Genomic DNA, 24,867 nt, shown 5'->3' on the forward strand with positions numbered 1-24,867 from the left:
TTAGATCTTTAACTTCAGTTCATGATGAATGGGAGCGTTTATAATTTTGTTGAGTGTAGTTCTGAAACCGCAACTCTGCACATTTCCTTATTTAATCGCCTAATTTGTGGATGACATTGCAGAAATGAGTGTTAAATTAGAAACTTGGTGTTAAATTGCAACTTATTTCCGCCTATCTCAACCCCTTCCACTGCTTCATGTCCAACTTGTTTGGTATCAGGTGTGTGATGGACTGATGGTCGCGGTGAAATAAGCTTGGTGTTCCTTAACATTCATGGCATAGCTGGATCTATTACTGTTTTCTCATTAAAGGTTAAATGAACTACTAACACATTATTAGGCTGTAGTGATGTAGTGTGTGTGTTTGTATAGAGTGATGTAGTGTGTGTGTGTGTTTGTATAGAGTGATGTAGTGTGTGTGTTTGTATAGAGTGATGTAGTGATGTAGTGTGTGTGTTTGTATAGAGTGATGGAGTGATGAAGTGTGTGTGTTTGTATAGAGCATCGGTTCCCAAACTGGGGTACGCGTACCCCCAGGGGTACTCGAAGTGGTTCAGGGGGTACGCGGGGAGAAAATTCGATTTGCGTTTTCAAAGTGAAAAAGCCCATTTCATTTTCAAACGGAGCTATAAATAGACATGAAATCTTAAACAGTCCGAATAGCCAAGTCGCATTGCGATAAATACTCCTGTATACCCATATTCAGCGAAATAATTACACTGCCAAAACTAGCTACAGGTAGGTTAGTGACCTACCCTGACAGTTTGAAGTGTTATAGGCTGAATATGCGCACGGGGGGAGAGGCTGTGGCAGTTAGTGACCTACCCTGACAATTTCACAGTTTCAGTGTTATATGCTGAATATGTGCGCGGGGCAGAGGTTACGCTAGAAAAAAATGTTGCTGGTCAAAGTGACCGGCAGAGTTTTCATTTTCCGGACATTTTAATGCTGATAAGCCGGTCAAATATCTATTACTGCTTCTAAATTAGCCTATTGAAGAAAACTGAAGGCAGGCTATGTAGCTTAAAGAATGACATAATCAGGTCGTATAGAATGAAACATGTTTATTTGCCTAAGTTTACAATGGAAAAAAAAAACATGAATGTCTGATGCGTGTCAATAAGTGGCCTTAAATCGCAACCTGTTGTGGCGTTAAATTGAGCGCCGCAACATGGTCATTGCTCTGACTATGTTCAATGAGAGCAGAGATTCTAAAATGATTCGACCCTCTTGTGAATCCGTTCTGTCGTCCTACCTTTTCGCAGTGCGAACAGAACATTTTATCGTTACCATCAATTACCTCGCACATTAGCCAAGGGAACTTGTCACTCCATTCGACCTAAACGCCCGATACTTCGGCCTTTTCTCTGGTGGAGCTGTCCGAACATATGTGGCTTCAGGTATTACAGGTTCATCTTCATCAGACGGTTCACCCTCATCAGTTGCGTTTGGCCTCTGAAAAAAGCTTTTAAGGCTAGTCTGCTTGGCCATGTTTGATCCTTCTCACTCAGTTCGCTCCTTGTTTATAATCGACGGTTTGCGCTTTATTTAAAATGCAGCATATGCGTGTTGTTTAATAACTTCCAAACGGCAGAATAGCCTGTTCCTTTAAAACATAATAAGGGCAGTGCATGTTTGCTTTTTAAGCCTAGATATTATAATTATTCTCAAATTGCGATTGTATTTGGAGGACGGGATTTGTAAGCAATTCCAATCGGAATTGGAGATTAAATGTCTGAAGGGGTACGGGACTGTAAAAAGTTTGGGAACCACTGGTATAGAGTGATGTAGTGTGTGTGTTTGTATAGATGATGTAGTGATGTAGTGTGTGTGTTTGTATAGAGGCTGGAGTGATGTAGTGTGTGTGTGTTTGTATAGAGTGATGTAGTGATGTAGTGTGTGTGTTTGTATAGAGTGATGTAGTGTGTGTGTTTGTATAGAGTGATGTAGTGTGTGTGTTTGTATAGAGTGATGTAGTGTGTGTTTGTATAGAGTGATGATGTAGTGTGTGTGTTTGTGTAGAGTGATGTAGTGATGTAGTGTGTGTGTTTGTATAGAGTGATGTAGTGTGTGTGTTTGTATAGAGTGATGTAGTGATGTAGTGTGTGTGTGTTTGTATAGAGTGATGTAGTGTGTGTGTTTTTTTATAGAGTGGTGTAGTGATGTAGTGTGTGTGTGTTTGTATAGAGTGATGTAGTGTGTGTGTGTTTGTAGAGAGTGATGTAGTGATGTAGTGTGTGTGTGTGTTTGTATAGAGTGATGTAGTGTGTGTGTTTGTATAGAGTGATGTAGTGTGTGTGTTTGTATAGAGTGATGTAGTGTGTGTGTTTGTATAGAGTGATGTAGTGTGTGTGTGTTTGTATAGAGTGATGTAGTGTGTGTGTTTGTATAGAGTGATGTAGTGATGTGGTGTGTGTGTGTTTGTATAGAGTGATGTAGTGTGTGTGTTTGTATAGAGTGATGTAGTGATGTGTGTGTGTGTTTGTATAGAGTGATGTAGTGTGTGTGTTTGTATAGAGTGATGTAGTGATGTATGTGTGTGTTTGTATAGAGTGATGTAGTGTGTGTGTGTGTATAGAGTGATGTAGTGTGTGTTTGTATAGAGTGATGTAGTGTGTGTGTTTGTATAGAGTGATGTAGTGTGTGTGTTTGTATAGAGTGATGTAGTGTGTGTGTGTGTATAGAGTGATGTAGTGTGTGTGTGTGTATAGAGTGATGTAGTGTGTGTGTTTGTATAGAGTGATGTAGTGTGTGTGTTTGTATAGAGTGATGTAGTGATGTAGTGTGTGTGTTGCAGGTGGGATGCTCAGAGGCTGGGTAAAGACTTTGCTCGCATGGGAAACTGCTCCGTGTCTGACATGATCTGCCTGAGAAGTCTCAGCCCTCATGATGTGCTCCGAGCTCAGGTCAAATCTGGTGGGTACACACACACACACACACACAACACACACACACACACACACACACACACACACAAACACACACATACACACACACACAGGAAAGAGCATAGGAGCATGGTCTATGGGATCATTTTAGTCACAACATTTTTTTACAAATACCCCACAATTTGCAAATAAACAAATTGTGATTTATAAATTATCAACTATTTGCATATATGCACACCGTGTTTTACTAACACAAAACACACCTCCCATACAACACATCCAAACGCTGCGGTTTTCTCTTTATTGTTCTTTATATCTGGGTGCACAATAACATTTCAGTTGGCAAATATTTTGTATTTGGGTTACGCTCACTGTAATAACAGCAGAGGCAGACAACGCGATAGACCGGTAGTCCGGTGTCCGGTAGGATCGTGTAAAGACCCTTTCTATGTCCCCAGCAGTGGCGTACACAGACATGTTAGTTGCAGGATCAAAGATAGTAAACCCTTTCTTTTTCATAATTCCTCTCTTTACAGGATCAAAGATAGTAAACCCCTTTCTGTTTCATAATTCCTCTCTTTGCAGGATCAAAGATATAAACCCTTTCTGTTTCATAATTCCTCTCTTTGCAGGATCAAAGATAGTAAACCCCTTTCTGTTTCATAATTCCTCTCTTTGCAGGATCAAAGATAGTAAACCCCTTTCTGTTTCATAATTCCTCTCTTTGCAGGATCAAAGATATAAACCCTTTCTGTTTCATAATTCCTCTCTTTGCAGGATCAAAGATAGTAAACCCCTTTCTGTTTCATAATTCCTCTCTTTGCAGGATCAAAGATAGTAAACCCCTTCCGGTTTCTGGAGGTGTTTGAGACCTGGGGTCCGTATATTGATGAGGTGTTGATAGAGGACCAGCCAATAGCAGCCTTCCAGAGAGGCTACTGGCAGAGGAACAAACCTGTCATCATCGGTTAGTGTCATCACTCCTTCCATCTGCTAATCATGAACGGTGTGGAAACACTGGTCATTGTTTCTACGAGCTAAAAAGCTGCAGTTTAAGGTGTTGGAGTCATGTTGCCATGGCAGAGGTTAGCCGACTGGCCTGAAGTGTTCATCTCTGGCAAATCCGTTTGTAAATGCTTGGCGTCTTGTGGCTGCTGTGTGTGAAATTACTTAAACACATGTCTCTGCCTTCAATTTCACACCAAACCATCCTTCAATCCACCTAATTCATAGTTTAAAAGTGACAATAAAGCAAGAATGGATTAAATGGATCAACTGAATTCACTTCACAGGTCAGCAGCTGCTCTCATTTAACTTTATGAATGAGAGCATTTAGAATAAAACAAAGCTAAAAGTTCCTTGTTTGTTATTTCCGTCATGTCTACATGTTCAATGATAAAAAGGTGTGTTTTCTGTGTAAGCAAGTAAATAACTAAGTGGGTAAGTAAATTACTATTACTCTAATAAGTAGCCATGCCAGCTGTTTAGGCTGCTAATAAGCTGTGCTATTGGTAGAATGGGCAGGGGCAGCCATAGCTATGTTTGACTTCAACAACAACAGATATTTGTCTAAGTCTATTCGTCTAAGTGTTCTCAGTGTACGTGTTTGTAAGATGCAGCCAGCAAATCGGATAAGGGCCCTTTTCTACAGTCAGTTCAAACCGCAATAGCGCCGTCTCTGATGAGGCCATTGTAGGGGGAGGAGGACGATAAATTCTGAATTTAGTTTCTGAAACTGACGTTGAGAACGGTTACAGGAAAAACCCAAGTGAAAGGGAGAGTCAGTGAGACTGATTTGTGTGATCTGATCTGGGCTTCACGAGCCCGGCCGCAACAGGCTGCTGTGAGGAGCTCATTAGCCCACGAGTCACATGACCAGTCACAATGTCGACGACGACTCTGGCCTGACACAAGAAGCTCTCTCATGAGCTAACCTGGGCTAACAGATCTTACACATGAAAGACTGGGAGAGCAATGACACAAGAAGCTATGATATATATATATATATATATATATATGTTATATACTATGCTGTCGGTCACTTTGTATGAAAGCGTCTGCAGAATGAATCAATGTCATTTACATGTAGAGAGAGCGTGTCAAGAGAACTAAATTGAGGTTTGTTGAGGAGTTATGAGTGTACGGGTGCGTTTGTGTTCAGCTTGTCATCCTCCACCCTGCCCCTGTGCCACAGGTACCACCTCAGAGGAGGGGGTGATCTTTGTGTACGGGGTCTTCAGGAAGCCGGTGTCCGTGATGGAGAGCATGGCCTACGCTACCGCCATCTTTAAACAGCACACATTCACCGTTCTGCACAAGTACCTGCCCATGTACCTCTACACTGACCGCCGCACCATGCTGTCACAGGTATGTGTGTGTGTGTGTCCGTATGTGTGTGTGAGTGTGTGTGTGTGTGTCTGTGTCCGTTTGTGTGTGTGTGTGTGTGTGTGCGTGTGTCTGTGTGTGTCTTTCAGTCTCTGTTCTGTGTCCGTGTGTGTGTGTGTCTGTGTGTGTGTGTCCGTGTGTGTGTGTCTGTGTTTGTGTGTGTGTGTGTCTTTCAGTCTCTGTTCTGTGTGTGTGTGTGTGTGTGTTTGTGTGTGTGTGTGTGTCTTGCAGTCTCTGTTCTGTGTGTGTGTGTGTGTGTCTTGCAGTCTCTGTTCTGTGTGTGTGTCTTGCAGTCTCTATTCTGTGTGTGTGTGTGTGTGTCTTGCAGTCTCTGTTCTGTGTGTGTGTGTGTGTGTGTGTGTGTGTGTGTCTTGCGGTCTCTTTTCTGTGTGTGTGTGTGTGTCTTGCAGTCTCTGTTCTGTGTGTGTGTGTGTGTGTGTGTGTGTGTCTTGCGGTCTCTGTTCTATGTGTGTGTACATTTAGGACATCCAACCTTGCATTAAGACATCTGTGGTTGTGTGCCCCTCTCAGATTGTGACAGACTTCGTCTTCCTGTGTCCATCGCGCCACTCTGCCCGCTCAGGCGTCTCGCTGGGCGCCGCCATGTGGATGTACGTGTTTGACCAGGCCCTATCAGACCACCGCATGTGGGCGGGGATCACGTTCTGCTATGACCGCGTCTGTCACGGCGCCGAACTTCCCTTCCTGTTTGACTCCGCCCCCATAGCCAATCTGACGTTCAAGCCGGCCGAGGCGCGGTTGGCCAATCGGATGCTCTGTTACTGGGGGGCCTTCGCCCACTGTGGAGATCCCAACTCACGCACACACCAGAGCTCATTCTGCAGAGACCAACGACTTCCTGTTTGGCCCAAATACACCTTTGACAATGGCTGGCCAATCATGAACCTCACTATCCCTGCCCATGCCCAGCACGGCTCCAGAGACCACATCTGTGACTTCTGGGACAAACTGGACATCTACTAAGAGGGACAGAGTGGGCAGGACAGGGAGAGAGAGACAGAAAGAGACATTACACATGCACATGTCTATGCCATTGATACAAAAAATAAATACTTTGGGTTATTTTAGATCTAATGCTTTATATTCGTAAGTAATCCATGTTTAATAACAAACAATGAGAACATAATATATATTAATAATATATATTATTAACGTATCCAGTTAGCTTGAATAACAACAACCAGGGCATGTTGGCACTTTCCCTAACAAACATTCCCTAATGTTCCACCTATTGTGTTGACATTTTGATAATGCGGGCATTTCAGCACAAAATTAAATAATTATTCATTAAATACACAATTAGCGCAGTCAGTACAAAAGATATCAAAAATACAAACACAAACTTCAATTCTCATCGTCCTCAAGGTGTGATTTCTCTGTTCAGTACAATCCATATCATTCAAACTATACTCATGTGTAAGCATAGATCAGAGTCTCACAGTCATAAGGGGCTGGTCACACTGCATACACACACAAGCAATATCCAATGAAATCTGTTCTTGAGATTCATTAAATATGTCATTAAATACCCAATTAGCGCAGTCTGTACAAAAGATATAAAAAAATAACACAAACTTCAATCCTCATCCTCCTCATGGTGTGATTTCTCTGTTGTGTGTGAGTGTGTGTTCACAGGTGAGCGAGTGTGTAACACTCGGTCCACAGACAGCAGCTTGCACACACACTGCAGCACGGAGCTCAAAAGCTGCAGTTTGCACGACACACTCTCCAGTCCATCTGACCGGGGTTTGTGGGAGGGGCCAGAGCGGAGCATGTCCAATAAGGAGGCCTGGAACTGCAGGAAAAGGCGGGGCTTGTGAGAGTAGAGAGTTCTGGGCACGCTCTGCACAGACTCGGCCAATAAGTGGCGCACCTGAGGCTCAGCCACCCAATCAGAGGACAGCAGGAAGTGATGGAGCAGCACTTCAAACACGCCACCCACTGGAACAAAGTGCCCAGAACACAGAAGCGTATGCCATTGGTCAGATGAAGGAGCAAGAACAGGAAGAGTGCCCTCTGACTCATCAGTGGAGGGATGTGATTGGACAGGATTAAGAGGTGTCTTCTCTGACTCGTCAGTGGAGGGATGCGATTGGACAGGATTAAGAGGTGTCTTCTCTGATTGGTCAGTGGAGGGATGCGATTGGACAGGATTAAGAGGTGTCTTCTCTGATTGGTCAGTGGGAGAGTTCTGAGGCTGCTTCAGTGCTGTGAGTGTGTGTTCATCCTCACACACGCTGCGCAGCATCGTGAAGACTCCCTGACACGCATTCAAACACTGGTCCAGCGGCCCGGGTCCTGGAGCACACAGCAGGAGTGTGTGTGGGTGTAGGACGTGGTGTTCACCGGGGGGACGAGGAGTGTGTGGTGGCGTGATCCCCACCCGGGCCAACCTGTGTCCGCCCAACACAACACGGCTGACCGATGTCACCGTAGCAACGCGGCCCACGGGAGCAGCCCGTGATTGGCTGAGCTGGCAGAGCAGGTCCAGAAGAGGCGGGTCCACACACTCAGCTACGCACAGCTGCTTCTGACGAGCCCACTGCAGGAGGAGATCTGGACACTTCACCGGAGAGAGAAGCACACACACTCCGAGTTCCTCAAGACACTCACACAGCCGACGCCCAGCCGCATGGCTGTCATACATGCAGTTCTCAAACACACTCACAACCTCGTCCGCAGCAAACACATCGTCACTGAATGCCATCACTCTGATTGGCTCCTCACTCTTGCGCTCAAAAAACACTGTCCAATCACAGCCCAGAAGCAACCCCTCCTGCACACACGACCGGCCAATAGGCAAGCCCAACACTGTGGAGTGCAGTACAGGGAAGTGTGAGTGAATGAATCTGATCGGCTCTGCCATGCCCCGCCCCACATTCCATTTCTGGTAGAACTGACAGATAATTGGTGTGAGAACGTCGGCCTGACCAATCCCAACTCTTCCTGCCATGTATCCACTAATCAGCCCCGCCAGAGTGTCACCACGGTAACTGGAGGAGTACAGTGAGGAGACGCACAGAGCCACCTGACGCATGACGACATCTTCCAGGCCTTCGTGACAGAGGCACAGTAGCTGATTGGCCAGTTGTCGGGCGCGAGCGTTTGACATTTCCCTGCATGATTTGCTGTGTGCATGAATCCTTCTGAGTAGAGAGGTTAGCAGAAGCAGAAAGGACTTCGAGCCATCCGCTGTCCATGTGCAGTGTGCCTGAATGCAGTCTACAACCATTCTATAATACATAAAATGATATGGGTTTATGTCATCTTGTTTACATTATTACTTTGTGTGTCAAGATATTTAGGACTTTTTATGTTTAAGTTAACTTGAGAGAGAGAGAGCTGTACCTGGCAATTGGGTGTTCCAATTGCAGTGACTTCAGAATCCTCTGTCCGTGACGGGTGAGCAAAACCTCTCCAGTGTCGCGAGTGAAGAGCACCATGCCACCATTTGGTCCGAAACTGCGCAGCACGACTGCCTCAAGCGCAGATACCACAGCCAGTGTCGAGCGAACATACCCACTATCATCACCTGTCATATCTTATGCCATACGTCAGTGTCAACAAACCAGACGGCGTTTTCTGCTGAGTTGTCTTAAAATACTACGCGTAAAACAGCACGGCAGTTAAAAGGTCATTCTCGCTAGAAAAAGTGTTATCACATAAGAGTTACAGGCTACTTCCTTACCAACAGGTTAGCTCTGAGTTACTCCTCATGTCACGGTGCTTAGTGAACGACTCGGAGCGGACAAAAGATCTATCACAAAACAGATTAGTCTTATAAACTGCAAGCTGCATTGACATATTTGTTACTTGAGTTACAAAAAGGCTCACATTTCCCTTCTCTTGACAAAGCTTCCCTTCGTATCCTGGACAACACTCTTCTTCTGCTTTATGGAGGCGCCACAGCCTCTGTAAAACTCCTTATCGCCTCTTAGTGGACTGGTGTGTGACCTGCGTGAAAGACGCAGAAAAAATGTGAACGTGTAGGCTAGTCCAGGGAGGATTGCAGGGGTCGAGTGTTAACCTCAACAAATATATAAACGCAACACTTTTGCAACTGTTGCAAAACTGTTTGTTTTCTTCACGAGTTGAAGTGCTCATTAACAAATTGTATCAAATTTGTGAACACAATTTGACAGAAACCTGTTGTGTGCAGAGAAGAAGTCTTGCATTAGAGTACAGTTTTACTGTATTATTATTGGATAGTCATGGATAATGCCTTGTTGAGCTCAGTTGAGTTGAAACATTTACACTGCAGGTGTCAAAATGAGAGAAGTCTTCCTGACTCACTAACTGACTGCTGCAGACAGCCCAAAAGAGTTGCTGCTAATACATTATGTGTGTCCTCTTCTGGTCAACCTGTCCAAGCTACCAGGTGTGTGCTTAATTTATATTCTGATTGGGTGTTAAAAAGAGGACAGGTGAGATGATGATGATGAATATTCAGTCTGTTGGAGGACATAAAAAACAGGAGTCCTCCTCAGTATGGTCTGGTCATCCTAGAACCCCTCCGCGTGCCTATAGAGGACAGCATGGTGTATGACACTTAAACAGATCTCTCCTCCCCCTCACTATCAGATCTACTCACATTCTCTCCCCTTTTCTCTCTCTCCTCATCTCTCTCTTTTTTCTCTGTCCTCCCCCTCTCCCCCTCTCTTCCACCCTCCTCCATCCCTGTTCCTTCTCTCCCATAGGACCTGACAGACACAGCTGAGTCGCCCTTCGCTCTCTATCACCTCCCTCCTCATATCTCTCCATCTCTCTCATCAGAACCCTCCTGGAGTACTCAGAAAATATCTTGCTTTTTTAAAATGATTTCAGCGATGCACTTCTAATGCAACTCATTAACCATTTAATTAATTTAAAGGAAGGTAAGGAAATCTCTTTTGGTGATCTTTTCTAAAGTGTTCTTTCAGCTTCTTGTGTATGTTGTCCTTGGAGCTTGTCTCCTGTCGTTCTCACATAGTCCTGTTATTAACTTTGTTTAGTCTTGAACTGTTTAGTTGCTGACTCTGATCAATCCTATGGTTTGCTACATGCATTGACTAATATAAGTGCCCTGTGTAATATCTCTGCACCCTTTGTGCATGGTGGATGATGTTTTTTTGCATGCAGTCCTCAAGTTGTTTCTGTGTAGTCCTTGTGTTGTCTTGGTGACAGCTGTGTCATCACTGTGTAGTTCGCTGCTGACTCCGCAGACTCTTTGTATTCTCTGAGGCGTCTCAGACTGCTGCCGACCTATCTTTAAGTCCTACTTGTGTTTATGTATTTACATTCATACTTAAGTATGTCATCAAACCTACTGTAAGATGCTGTACAATGTCCAGGTCCAGCGTTGCCGTGGTGAGATGCTCCTGTAGTGTCGGTACATATCTTTAAGACCTTAAGCAGCTGGACAGTGGCATGTTTGATTCCATGGGAAAAGCATCTTTGGGATGGCGTGGTCGCGTGATCATTATTCAGCACACAGTAAATGAAGACGCAAATCAATGTGTGCTTACTGGGCGCTTCTCAAAATAATCTCAAGGTGAAAAGCTCCCTTTACAGCTGCAGTGAAAGTGCGCTCTGACACGACTCACGTGACACGACTAGCGTCATCTGAGCCTTCTGCTGCCCCTCCCCAATGTAACCACCACCCCCCCCCCACACACTGACAAGCCTCATGTAGCGTCATCTGAGCCCCCCCCCCCCCATGGAAGCAGAATCTGACACACATCCGGACAGACACCAGACTAGACTGGGGGGGGGGGGGGGGGGGTAGTCAGCTAAACTAGCCTACCCCCTGGTGTAGAGCAAGACTAGATTTGACATTTTGTAACGCCTTCTGTCCATAACGGAGACATCCCACATGACGATTGTGTAGTAGGGATTGTTTTCCAGAGCACTGATGGAACTAGCGTCAGTTAGGTGATGGGTGTGTCATCAGTGGAGACATGCAGGGATACAATTCATTTCAGACTTCAGAAGTTCACTTTTTTAAGGCTCAGAAACTGAGATAAACTTTTAAAATCTGTTGTCAACATGCTAAACGTGAGGTAGAACATTCTTGGTTTGATATAGCGAAAGTCTGTGTGCATAATATGCTATTGGCTGCTTTCAGGCTGAACTCTGAACCATGTCTGACTGGAACATCCTGGCATTCCTTCTCCTGGGAGCCAAGTATGAAACAGATAAATAACCTCATATTTACACACATACACACACACACAAGCACATACACACACACACACACACAGCGCTATCATCTCTCTTGTGTGTGTGTTAGGTTGATCACTGTATGTGTGTGTATGTGTGTGTGTGTGTGTGTTAGGTTGATCAGTGTGTGTGGAGAGGCTCTGGTGGCTCCTGGTGCTACTTTAGCCCCGCTCATTGCCAGCATGAACCCAAAAGAGGCGGGGCCTAGTGGACGACCTCCGACCCCTGGGCCAACACAGCACACCAGAGTCAACGAGCTCAGGGAGAAATTCATGAATGAGCTCAAGCACATACCTCGTGAGTACACACACATACACACACACTCACATGGACACAACACACATACAATTGCACACACACACACACACACCCACACACACAAACAGGGTTTACTTGTTGAAGACACACACAACAAAGCTCACCAACAATTAGTGATCAATAGCAGATGTTGTAGATAGAATTAGTAAATCAACATTTAATCAACATTTAGTCATAGAAATCAACATTTAATCCATATTTAGTCATTTAATCAACATTTAGTCAACATTTATTCATAGAAATGGTTTACCTCACAGGTCACACATATGAGCAGGTCTAGGGAGAGTGGCCCTTGTTGGCCATGGCAGGACATGAGGGGCCGTACGTAAGAAAAGCAAAGGTCAAGAGATCTACAGAAGACATTCAGCTCATGTTAAACTCACACACACAGGGACTAAGAGTGTTAAAGTCACACACACACACACACACACACACACAGGGACTGAGAGTGTTAAACTCACACACACAGGGACTGAGAGTGTTAAAGTCACACACACACACACACACACACACACACACACACACACACACACACACACACAGGGACTGAGAGTGTTAAACTCACACACACAGGGACTGAGAGTAGTCAGTCAGCTCATGTTAAACTCACACACACACACACACACACACACACACACACACACACACACACACACACACACACACACACACACACACACACACACACACACACACACACACACACACACACACACACACACACACACACACAGGGACTTAGACTAGTGTCTACTGACTGCTGGCATCAATGGTGCTGCCACTGGGCTACCTCTGCAGGGATACTGATGGTCCTGCTGGCTTAGCATGCCTCACCTGTGCACACACACACACACACACACACACGCACGCACACACACACACACACGCACACACGCACGCACGCACGCACGCACGCACGCACGCACGCACGCACGCACGCACGCACACGCACACGCACACGCACACGCACACGCACACACACAGACACACGCACACACGCAAACACACACACACACACCTACACATACGCCCTGGTCAACCGCTCCACCTGCTGGGTCAGCATCATTCACCTGTGCAGAGGTTCCTGACAGATGGCCCTGACCCTGGAGGTCACCCTACCCTCCCCTCCACCAGCAGCAGATGTAAATATAGACGCCTCCCCGCAGGCCTCTCCCTGAGGGGCGGCTCCACCAGCTGGCAGGATGACGCCTCACAAGGGCAAATATGGGAGGGGGCTGTTGCCTACGGCTACAATGCTGTTGTGTTAACCCACTGAACTTTGTGTTGTAGTGATTACATGCGTGTGTGTGTTGGTGGTGATTAGGTATGGCTACAATACTGTAATTACTAAACGAATTGGTTTAATTTGTTAACCCACTTAACTCTTTACTGTAGTGATAGTAATAATAATGAACTGATTGTGGCGTGTGTTGGAGAGGATATGAGTACAATGCAGTTATGTTCACCCACTGAACGCTCACATGCTGATATGTGTTGTCATGTTTGAGTCTGTGTGCATTTGTATCTGAGCGTGTGTGTGTGTGTGTGTGTGTGCATGGTTATGGTTTCACGTTAACTCACTAAAATCTTCATGAAGTCTGCAATACCATTACAGTGTGCGTGTGTGTGTGTGTGTGTGTGTGTGTGTGTGTGTGTGTGTGTGTGTGTGTGTGTGTGTGAAATCCATCCACATTTATCTGATATGTATTCCCAGTTCCCAGGTGGGCTGTGGTTGCTCTCATCCTGGTGCTGCTGCTGCTGCTGCTCAGCTGCTGCCTGTGCTGCTGCCGTAAGACCCTCTTCAAGAGGAAGAAGGAGAAGAAGGGCCCGGAGAAGGGAGGGAAGAACGACGACCTGGACCTCACAGACATGAAGGACGAGGGGACACAGGTAGGAGACACCTCACAGACATGAAGGACGAGGGGACACAGGTAGGAGACACCTCACAGACATGAAGGACGAGGGGACACAGGAGACACCAGACCAAATGAAGATATTTAGTTATATTTATTTATAAGATTGACAAATATGGCCCCAAACATAAATATCCTAGATTCAGTGTTAAATAATACAGTTTCAATGTTTTGGACCATTTCATAAGTTACTGCCAATGGAGTAAATCTATGAATTAACCGTCTCAATTTCAGTCTCATTGAGAATGATATCCTATTACTGTTCACAGGAATGCAAAAAAGATTGTGGAGCACATCAGGGAGGACACTATATACCGTCTCTGATTTATCTATATTTGTGTGTGTGTGTGCGTGTGCGTGTGCGTGTGTATGTGTGTGTGTGTGTGTGTGCATGTGTGTGCGTGTGTGTGCGTGTGTGTGTGTGTGTGTGTGTGTGTGTGTGTGCGTGTGTGTGTGTGTGTGCGTGTGTGTGTGTGTGTGTGTTTGTGTGTGTGTGTGTGTGCGTGCACGTGTGTGTGTGTGTTTGTTCTCAGGCCTTGAAACATGACACTGAGACACTGGACGAAGAGGAAGAGCCTAAAGAGGAAGTCAAACTGGGCAAACTGCAATTCTCCCTAGACTACAATTTCACCGATGCTGCTGTAAGATCTGTCTCAGTTATTGCCACAGCTATCTATAAACCAGAATGACCTTAACAGACAGCTGCAGAAATAAAGTTACCATTAAATATTCATTAAGCAGCTTTTATGCTTTATTCTGTGTGCTATATGCCCCTTCTCTCTGTCTCTCTCCCTTTCTCTCTCTCTCCCTTTCTTTTTCTTTCTCTCTCTCTCTCTTTCTCTCTCCCTTTCTTTCTCTTTTCCTCTATTACCAGTGATGACTGGGACACTTTCCTGGAGATGTAGGCCAATTTGATTTAATTGAGGTTTGTTGGTTTTTAAATAATCTTTCTTTCTCTCTCTCTCTCTCTCACTCTCTCTCTCTCCCTATCTCCCTCTCTCTCTCTCTCTCTCTCTCTCTCTCTCCCTATCTCCCTCTCTCTCTCTCTCTCTCTCTCCTCTCTCCCTCTCTCTCTCTCTCTCCTATTCCTCTCTCTCTCTCTCTCTCCCTATCTCCATCTCTCTCTCTCCCTATCTCCCTCTCTCTCTCTCTTCCTATCTCCCTCTCTCTCTCTCTCTCCCTCTCCTTCGCTCTCTTTCTCTCTCTCTTTCTCCTCTTTCCTGTCTCTCTCTCCCCCCCTCTCTCAGCTGGTGGTGGGCATCCTCCAGGCTACAGACCTCCCTGCCATGGACATGAGTGGCGCCTCCGACCCCTACGTGAAGCTGTACCTGCTGCCTGACAAGAAGAAGAAGTTTGAGACCAAAGTGCACAGGAAGTCTCTCAACCCCACCTTCAATGAGAGCTTCACCTTCAAGGTGCGTACGCAGCGCAGCATCACACCCACAGCCTGTCCTGATCGGCCAGGGCTCTGTAAGGGGACGGGGGGGACGCCAGTGATGATTCATGAGGGCCAGAGCTAGTCAAGGGCATTGAAACATGCCAGAGAGTTTACCCTTCCATTTCCCTTCTTGTTTCTGGCTGTGGAGGGGAGAGCAGAACTGAGACGTGTAAGGGGGACCCATATTAGTTCTCTGTGCTGTGAGGCGCATGTGGTTCTCGAAGGGAGAGAGCAGAACTGAGACGTGTAAGGGGGACCCATATTAGTTCTCTGTGCTGTGAGGCGCATGTGGTTCTCCAGGTAGAGTGATCATAAATGATGATAAAATGTCTATCTAATAGTGTAGATTGTTGGAACATACAGTAGTCCTAGTCTGCAGTATAATTGTGTTGTTACAGACGTACTTTCAGCAAACAGCCCTGAGACTCTGAGAATATCTTGTATTGATAATGTAGATGTGATTGACGTCACGCTGTGTGCTGCATATGGTGCCCTTGTGTGTGAGTGTGTGTGTGTGTGTGTGAGTGTGTGTGTGAGTGTGTGTGTGAGTGTGTGTGTGTGTGTGTGTGTGTGTGTGAGTGTGTGTGTGTGTGTGTGTGTGTGTGTGTGTGTGTGTGTGAGTGTGTGTGTGTGTGTGTGACGTCACGCTGTGTGCTGCATATGGTGCCCTTGTGTGTGTGTGTGTGTGTGTGTGTGTGTGAGTGTGTGTGTGTGTGTGTGTGTGTGTGTGTGTGTGTGTGTGTGTGTGTGTGTGTGTGTGTGTGTGTGTGTGTGTGTGTGAGTGTGTGTGTGACGTCACGCTGTGCGCTGCATATGGTGCCCTTGAGAAACACAAAGTTCCTATTCAGCATCTGCACTTTTCCGCCGCTTCAGCCCGACGTGTCACCACCCTGCAGACACCAGTGACACGGCCACTCCCAGTCAGGGACGCTTCATACATATTAATACCCAGACGCCGCTGTGTGTGTGTGATGTACAGTATACTCATATCACAATGTGTGTGTGTGATATACAGTATACTTATACACCACTGTGTGTGTGATGTACAGTATACTCATATCCCGCTGTGTGTGTGTGATGTATACTCATATCCCACTGTGTGTGTGTGATGCATACTCATATCCCACTGTGCGTGTGTGATGCATACTCATATCCCATTGTGTGTGTGTGATGTATACTCATACCCCACTGTGTGTGTGTGTGTGTGTGTGATGTACAGTATACTCATATCCCACTGTATGTGAGGTATACTCATATCCCACTGTGTGTGTGTGATGTACAGTACACTCATATACCACTGTGTGTGTGTGATATACAGTATACTCATACACCACTGTGTGTGTGTGATGTGCTGTATACTCATATCCCGCTGTGTGTGTGTGATGTACAGTATACTCATATCCCACTGCTGTATGTGTGATGTACAGTATACTCATATCCCACTGTGTGTACAGAGTACTCATATCCCACTGTGTGTGTATGATGTGCAGTCTACTCATATCCCGCTGTGTGTGATGTGTCCAAAGGTCCCGTACACAGAGATGGGGGGTAAGACGCTGGTCATGACGGTTTACGACTTCGACCGCTTCTCCAAACACGACGCCATCGGGGACATCCGCATTCACATGAACAAGGTGGACTTCAGTCACGTGACCGAGGAGTGGAGAGACCTGCAGAAACCCGAGAAGGAAGAGGTGGGCTCTTAGCGTGTGTGTGTGTGTGTGTGTGTGTGTGTGTGTGTGTGTGTGTGTGTGTGTGTGTGTGTGTGTGTGTGTGTGTGAGTGAGAGTGTGTGTGTGTGTGTGTGTGTGTGTGTGAGTGTGTGTGTGTGTGTGTGTGTGTGTGAGTGTGAGTGTGAGTGTGTGTGTGTGTGTGTGTGTGTGTGAGTGTGAGTGTGAGTGTGAGTGTGAGTGTGAGTGTGAGTGTGAGTGTGAGTGTGAGTGTGTGTGTGTGTGTGTGTGTTTAGTAGCAGTATCTAATGCATAGTATTGAATGCGATTTTAAAAGAGTGCTTTGTTAGTGCTTTATTACTGTAAAGGCAACTGGCAGGAGGGAATGCTCACACACACACACACACACACACACACACACACACACACACTGGGGCTGGTTTGGGCTGGCAGGAGGGAATACTCCCCACTGGGGCTGCTTTGGGCTGGCAACCCGTAGCAGCAGCATCTGTGGCAAGTACAGCCAAGTAGATGCACCCAACTAAGCCACAACAGACTGACAGATTACCCCTGGAGTCAGCGAGAGCAGGAGTGGAAGGCAGGCCACTTGGCTTTGGACTTTGGCATGACTTTGACTAGAAGAAAGGGGATTAAAATGGATACAGCCAGTTCAGGGAATAAGGAGAAAGCTCTTCAGGTTTGTACATGGGCATGGAGGAAGGATCCACCAGGAAATAAAGAAATGCCTGCATGAAGGAGTACAGGGGCCCCAAAATGATCACTCTTTCAGGAGAAGCTCAAATCAGTCGGTTGAAGTCCAGTGGCGGGTTGAGCACCAAAGATCATAGGACATCAGGAGCCCTGCTACAGCAGAAGGAGGACCCAGAACACCTATACAGAATGGTGGGCATCATGCAGCTGGCCAGTGGACGATAGCATCATGCAGCTGGCCAATGGACGATAGCATCATGGAGCTGGACGATAGCATCATGCAGCTGGCCAGTGGACGATAGCATCATGCAGCTGGACGATAGCATCATGCAGCTGGCCAGTGGACGATAGCATCATGCAGCTGGCCACTGGACGATAGCATCATGCAGCTGGCCAGTGGACGATAGCCCGCCTAGGTGGAGAGAGGTGCTAGAGGTTGTGCATTGTGCAAGGAATGCATCGTCTCCCAGCCCTAATATAGTACCTTTTTCGTGTCTATAAAGAAGCGCCTGATGTTTTGAAATATCTATGGAAACTCATGGTGATTGTATGGAAAAAAAGGAATCATTCCAAGGATGTGGTGCTGGGCAGGTGGTAGGAAATGATCTGTGGTAGCAAGGAGGTGGGTCTCCTATCCTAAGGCAAATAGTTTGATAGATGTTTCTGTGCAGAAAGCATATTTGTATATTTCTGTGCAGAATGTAGTAGCACGATTTGGCATCAAATTCAGACAGCAAGGACAGGAGGCAGAGACCTCAGTGTGGTATTTCTGGACCTCACTAAAGCCTTTGGATCGGTGCCACACTGTCTGTTGTGGAAGGCATTCAGTTACTTTCAGGTCCCTGAGCGGATTTTAGCATTAGTCAAAGCATATTTTGAGGATATAAAGTTGTGCTTCAAAACAAGTAACTACACCACATCCTGGCAGCATTTAGAGACTGGTATTATGGCTGGGTGTACCATTGCACTGTTGACTTCCACCATGGCAATGGAGGTAATTATAAGGGCATTTAATTGGGTTGTTGTTGGTGAAAGGCTGTAGGACGGCACCCTGTTACCTCCCATCGGAGCTTATATGGATGTCATGACGACAATGACAACAACTGCTCCCATTGGCTGTTAGCCAAGTTCAAGGACAGTCTGAAATGGGCAAGGATGAAAGTGAAACCTCGCAAATGTAGAAGAGTTTCTATCAGTAAGGGAAAACTGGTGGAAGAGAGGTTTTATATTGATGGTGAGGTGATTCCTTCTATTGTAGAAAAACCTTTCGAGAGCTTGGTGGTACAATTCCACATTGAGTGACCGAGGACAGGTTTCAGACCTTAGAGACTTCATTGTTGAGGCTATCAGTACTATTGATAAGACCTTCTTGCCTGGTAAACTGAAATTTTAATGTGTATGAAATTGCTATTTCAGAGGTGGATCAATTTGAGCGAGTGATGAATAAGGCAGTGTTTGGGCTAGGTGACAGTTCAAGGCATTGCGTGAAGCTACATTGCCGGAGAGAAGGCAGGTGGTATCTAGCTTTGTTTGTGAGCAAGAAGAGGAAACTAGACGAGCAACAGTGGCTTCTCAAGCAAAACCAGGGCAATGGATGAACTGGCATGGTGTTGAGACGATGAAGATCGGGTGAAAAGGGAAGCTGCAAGTTGGGTTTGGGTGTTGGCTCATTAAAACATATTCTGTCTGGGTGTTTAACTAGCCAGCCAGTTGTGTGTTGTGTCCTGCTGCTCAGGATCTTTGGTTGGGCAGTTGTTCTATTGGTTAGGCTAGGTTGATGGGCACTTGCATGTGACATGAGGATTGGCCGCAGTGGGAAGTCCTCAACCAATAGCACAAGGACCTTAACATCTTTCCCTGTGTGTATAACTAAAATATCATCACTGTTGGAAAGGAAGTGTAATGAATCTTTAACTAACGTGGTTTTAGACAGGGACTAAAACTAAGAAATTAAACACATTAGTGTTGTTTTGAGTTTGTGTGTGAGTTTAGATGTGTGTGAATGCGTCTACATCAAACCTGAAGAGCTGTGAAACTCACTGTCTCTCTCCCCCTCCCTCCCTCCCTCCCTCTGTGTGTGTGTGTGTGTGTGTGTGTGTGTGTGTGTGTGTGTGTGTGTGTGTGTGTGTGTGTGCGTGTGTGTGTGTAGCAAGAGAAGCTGGGTGATATCTGTCTGTCCCTGCGGTACGTCCCCACTGCGGGTAAACTGACTGTGGTGGTCCTGGAGGCCAAGAACCTCAAGAAGATGGATGTGGGCGGGCTCTCTGGTGAGTGACAGGCCACTGACCAATCAACAGATGTATGTGGGAAACATACAAGATAAACTTTCTACTTATGATATTTCCCCATTTTAGAAACATTTTAGTAATATTCAGTAATAGTAATAATCAGTAATAGCAACAGTAATAGTAATAATCAGTAATAGACAGAAGACTGAATCTGTATGTGATGACCTGATCCCTTTCTCCCTCTCAGACCCCTATGTGAAGATTCACCTGCTGCTGAATGGGAAGCGGTTGAAGAAGAAGAAGACGACGGTGAAGAAGCACACTCTGAACCCCTACTACAACGAGTCCTTCAGCTTCGAGGTGACCTTGGAGCAGGTCCAGGTAAGTGGTCCACATGTCCTCTCTGACCCCATAGAGTTAGGAAGACTAGGAGGGGCATCGCCGACCCCCATAGAGTTAGGAAGACTAGCAGGGGCATCACTGGCTCTGACCCCCATAGAGTTAGGAAGACTAGCAGGAACATCGCTGACCCCATAGAGTTAGGAAGACTAGGAGGGGCATCGCTGACCCCATAGAGTTAGGAAGACTAGGAAGAGGTATTAAATTAGCTGATGAGGCTGTTAATGGCGCATGTTCTCATGTTCTACATGACCCCACATGTTCTCATGTTCTACACGATCCCACATGTTCTCATGTTCTAAATGATCCCACATGTTCTCATGACCCCACATGTTCTCATGACCCCACATGTTCTCATGTTGTACACGATCCCACATGTTCTCATGTTCTCATGTTCTAAATGATCCCACATGTTCTCATGTTCTCATGTTCTAAATGATCCCACATGTTCTCATGTTCTCATGTTCTCATGTTATCATGATCCCACATGTTCCAATGTTCTACATCAGGGGTTTTCAACCAGGGGTCCGTGGCCCCCTGGTGGTCCGCGACGGCATTGCAGGGGGTCCGCGACATGAGCCTATGTTGATCAGTTCACCATTGACTTTTTTATTTTTATAAATATACCTGGGCCCGTCGACATATTTATGTCTGAATAGCCAAGTCGCATTGCCCAAAATACTGTTGTAGACCCATATTCAGCGAAGAAATTACACTGACAAGTATTATAGGCAGAATATGTGTGCGGGGGGAGGGGGCGTGGCGGCGGTTACAAACATGAAAAAGAAGGGTACGGGACTATAAAAATCAGTGGGCCGCGGATTACTTTCTGGTCAGAATGGTGGTCCCTGGGACAAAACCAGTTGAAAACCCCTGTTCTACATGTTCCAATGTTCTCATGTTCTCCATGATCCCACATGTTCTCATGTTCTACATGATCCCATTCCTCACAGAAAGTGCAGGTCGTTGTGACGGTCCTGGACTATGATAAGATTGGTAAGAACGACGCCATCGGTAAGATGTGTCTGGGCATGAACAGCGCCGGCATAGAGCAGCGCCATTGGGCAGACATGTTGGCCAATCCCAGGAGGCCTATTGCCCAGTGGCACGCACTCAAGCCAGAGGACGAGGTCAACGCCGAGCTTGGCAAGAAATGAGTGCGTGTGCTGGGCAGAACACACACCTGTGGCGTGACCAACGAGCGGCAGTCTGTGTGTGTGTGTGTGTGTGTGTGTGTGTGTGTGTGTGTGTGTGTGTGAGTAAAGACCAGTGGTGATTCTCTGTGTGAGTGTGTGTGCATCTCTCTCTCTCTCTGTATATAATGTCTGTACATACATGTAAAACGTAATGTTAATATTTGTAGTGAATTGTGTAAATAATATGCAGTTCTCATGTTAATATGCTTCAGAGAATAATATAATATTACAGGAAAAATGGTATGGCATATTACCTTAAATTATAGATGATGACAACTTATGAATCACACACATGAACTAACAGCTGATATTGTAGTATATATAAATATTATATTTTAATTATATTATATTACTATTATAAAAGGGTTATTGTACAGTTTCTATCTCTGATTAAGGCTTTATTTGACCTCTCTGTCCTCTGTTAATCCTACTGTTTGGCCTTTCACTTACATGTGTGTGTGTTTGTGTATTTATTTGTGTGGCATTTCAATAGCATAATCAATTAAAACAAGAAATACAGACTTCAATTGAACATGTTACTTCATCTGCGTCTAGTTCTCAAGCTGTTACATACCCATGCTGAGTTTCAATATGGGGTTTCAACATCGTTAAGGAGAACCAAATGAGAGAGTTCATTGAAACGAGTGGAAACTGACTCCACAGGGAAAGACTAAACACTCTCACTGTCCCACAGGACTTCCTCTCACTGTCTCACTGTCCCACTCTCACTGTCTCACTCTCACTGTCCCACAGGACTTCCTCTCACTGTCCCACAGGACTTCCTCTCACTGTCTCACTCTCACTGTCCCACAGGAGACACTCTCACTGTCCCACAGGACTCACTCTCACTGTCCCACAGGAGACACTCTCACTGTCCCACAGGACTCACTCTCACTGTCCCACAGGACTTCCTCTCACTGTCCCACAGGAGACACTCTCACTGTCTCATTCTCACTGTCCCACATGAGACACTCAAACATTACTGCACTCTCACTGTCCCACTCTCACTGTCCCACTCTCACTGTCCCACAGGAGACACTCTCACTGTCCCACAGGAGACACTCTCACTGTCTCACTCTCACTGTCCCACAGGAGACACTCTCACTTTCCCACAGGAGACACTCTCACTGTCTCACTCTCACTGTCCCACAGGAGACACTCTCACTGTCCCACAGGAGACACTCTCACTGTCCCACTCTCACTGTCCCACAGGAGACACTCTCACTGTCTCACTCTCACTGTCCCACAGGAGACACTCTCACTGTCCCTCAGGACTTCCTCTCACTGTCTCACTCTCACTGTCCCACAGGACTCACTCTCACTGTCCCACAGGACTCACTCTCACTGTCCCACTCTCACTGTCCCACAGGAGACACTCTCACTGTCCCACTCTCACTGTCCCACAGGAGTCACTCTCACTGTCTCACTCTCACTGTCCCACAGGACTCACTCTCACTGTCCCACAGGAGACACTCTCACTGTCCCACTCTCACTGTCCCACAGGACTCACTCTCACTGTCCCACAGGACTTCCTCTCACTGTCCCACAGGACTTCCTCTCACTGTCCCACAGGAGACACTCTCACTGTCCCACAGGACTCACTCTCACTGTCCCACTCTCACTGTCCCACAGGAGACACTCTCACTGTCTCACTCTCACTGTCCCACTCTCACTGTCCCACAGGAGTCACTCTCACTGTCTCACTCTCACTGTCCCACAGGAGACACTCTCACTGTCCCACAGGACTCACTCTCACTGTCCCACAGGAGACACTCTCACTGTCTCACTCTCACTGTCCCACTCTCACTGTCCCACAGGAGACACTCTCACTGTCCCACAGGACTCACTCTCACTGTCCCACAGGACTTCCTCTCACTGTCCCACAGGACTTCCTCTCACTGTCCCACAGGAGACACTCCCACTGTCCCACAGGAGACACTCTCACTGTCCCACAGGAGACTCTCTCACTGTCCCACTCTCACCCCACAGGAGACACTCTCACTGTCCCACTCTCACTGTCCCACAGGCGACACTCTCACTGTCCCACAGGAGACACTCTCACTGTCCCACTCTCACTGTCCCACAGGAGACACTCTCACTGTCCCACAGGAGACACTCTCACTGTCCCACAGGAGACACTCTCACTGTCCCACAGGAGACTCTAACATTACTGCACAACTAGACTGTCAGTGGTGCAGTTCTACAGGCATGCACACAGTGTCTTTTTTTGAATGATGAAAGTTTGCACACAGATTTTAATCGGGGACCAAATGACTCCGATAAAGGGTATTTCTACGGCATTACATGCCTGCCCCCTTGATAGAGGGGAGATTCAGTCAATGTTAGGTGGAGATGAAAAATCATCGATCAAAGGCCAATTTAGTAAATAAATACATTTCCCACAAGTCATGGATAGAGATACAGAGCTGTTTATGCTCCTGGATATCAGTTTTCCCCCTTCCAGAGTAACCCTCTGTCTACGAACAAAGCACACTCAATATCACATAAACTATAGAGTTAGAGTAAAACTATATCATTAAGAGCAAGGCCCACTTAATATTGCATAAATCTTGTTAGAGTAAAACTATATTATTAAGACCAATGCACACTTAATATTGCATAAACCTGGTTAAAGTAAAACTATATTATTAAGACCAATGCACACTTTTTATGACATAGGCCTTGTTAGAGGAAAACTATACCATTAAGTAGCGTGCGATGTGGAGTAACAAGGAGTACTATGAATACTTATTGCATAACAATGGGGTTGGGGTTGGAGTGGGGATTACGGTGAGATTATAGTAAGGCTTAGGGTTGTCTGAGCACAGATTCCCTCACTGCCGCTACAAACTGATATTTAGAGTATCACTGCCGTTAAACACTGATAATTAGAATATCACTGCCGTTACACACTGATAATTAGAATATCACTGCCGTTACACACTGATAATTCGAATATCACTTCCATTAAACACTGATAATTAGAGTATCACTGCCGTTACTCATTGATAATTAGAGTATCACTGCCGTTACACACTGATAATTAGAGTATCACTGCTATAACACACTGATTATTAGAGTATGACTGCCATAACACACTGATAATTAGAGTATGACTGCCATTAAACACTGATAATTAGAGTATCACTGCCATTAAACACTGATAATTAGAGTATCACTGTCTCATGATAATGATTATGAACATGATAATTAGAGTATCACTGCCGTTAAACACTGATAAATAGAGTATCACTGCCATAACACACTGATAATTAGAGTATCACTGCCGTTACACACTGATAATTAGAGTATCACTGCCGTTACTCATTGATAATTAGAGTATCACTGCCATAACACACTGATAATTAGAGTGTCAATGCCAATAATCCCAGTATTCCCCTGTACTATAGTTAAAATAGCAAATGTAATAAAGAGTAACACAAAACAGCTATGCAATATACAGATATACCCAAGACCAGGGTATAAAAACACACTAATAGCAA

At 45.8% G+C, this 24,867-nt stretch overlaps 3 protein-coding genes across 3 annotated transcripts in view; 2 read left to right on the plus strand and 1 right to left on the minus strand.

Moving 5' to 3' along the window:
- The window catches only part of si:dkey-30c15.17 (crystal protein), an 11,013-nt gene extending 4,186 nt beyond the window's left edge, over positions 1-6,827 (plus strand). The window contains exons 5-8 of the mRNA XM_031564790.2: positions 2,798-2,916; positions 3,715-3,855; positions 5,083-5,255; positions 5,805-6,827. Of these exons, the coding sequence (XP_031420650.1) occupies positions 2,798-2,916; positions 3,715-3,855; positions 5,083-5,255; positions 5,805-6,257 (886 nt within the window). The 3' untranslated portion in view covers positions 6,258-6,827. The remainder of the gene's footprint in view (positions 1-2,797; positions 2,917-3,714; positions 3,856-5,082; positions 5,256-5,804) is intronic.
- bbs10 (Bardet-Biedl syndrome 10) lies at positions 6,806-9,377 on the minus strand. Its single transcript, XM_012818622.3, has 2 exons — positions 8,643-9,377; positions 6,806-8,527 (listed from the first exon to the last, which is right to left on the minus strand). The coding sequence occupies exons 1-2, from the start codon at positions 8,831-8,833 to the stop codon at positions 6,871-6,873; spliced, it is 1,848 nt and encodes a 615-aa protein (XP_012674076.1). The 5' UTR covers positions 8,834-9,377; the 3' UTR covers positions 6,806-6,870.
- Positions 9,378-11,674: 2,297 nt separating this feature from the next.
- On the plus strand, positions 11,675-21,376 carry LOC105892375 (synaptotagmin-1-like). Its single transcript, XM_031562381.2, has 8 exons — positions 11,675-11,789; positions 13,525-13,700; positions 14,257-14,364; positions 14,971-15,138; positions 16,688-16,855; positions 19,691-19,808; positions 20,017-20,150; positions 21,122-21,376. The coding sequence occupies exons 1-8, from the start codon at positions 11,675-11,677 to the stop codon at positions 21,323-21,325; spliced, it is 1,191 nt and encodes a 396-aa protein (XP_031418241.1). The 3' UTR covers positions 21,326-21,376.
- The last annotated feature ends 3,491 nt before the right edge of the window (positions 21,377-24,867 follow it).

This window comes from Clupea harengus, chromosome 3, assembly GCF_900700415.2.
Source record: "Clupea harengus chromosome 3, Ch_v2.0.2, whole genome shotgun sequence".
NCBI lineage: Eukaryota > Metazoa > Chordata > Actinopteri > Clupeiformes > Clupeidae > Clupea > Clupea harengus.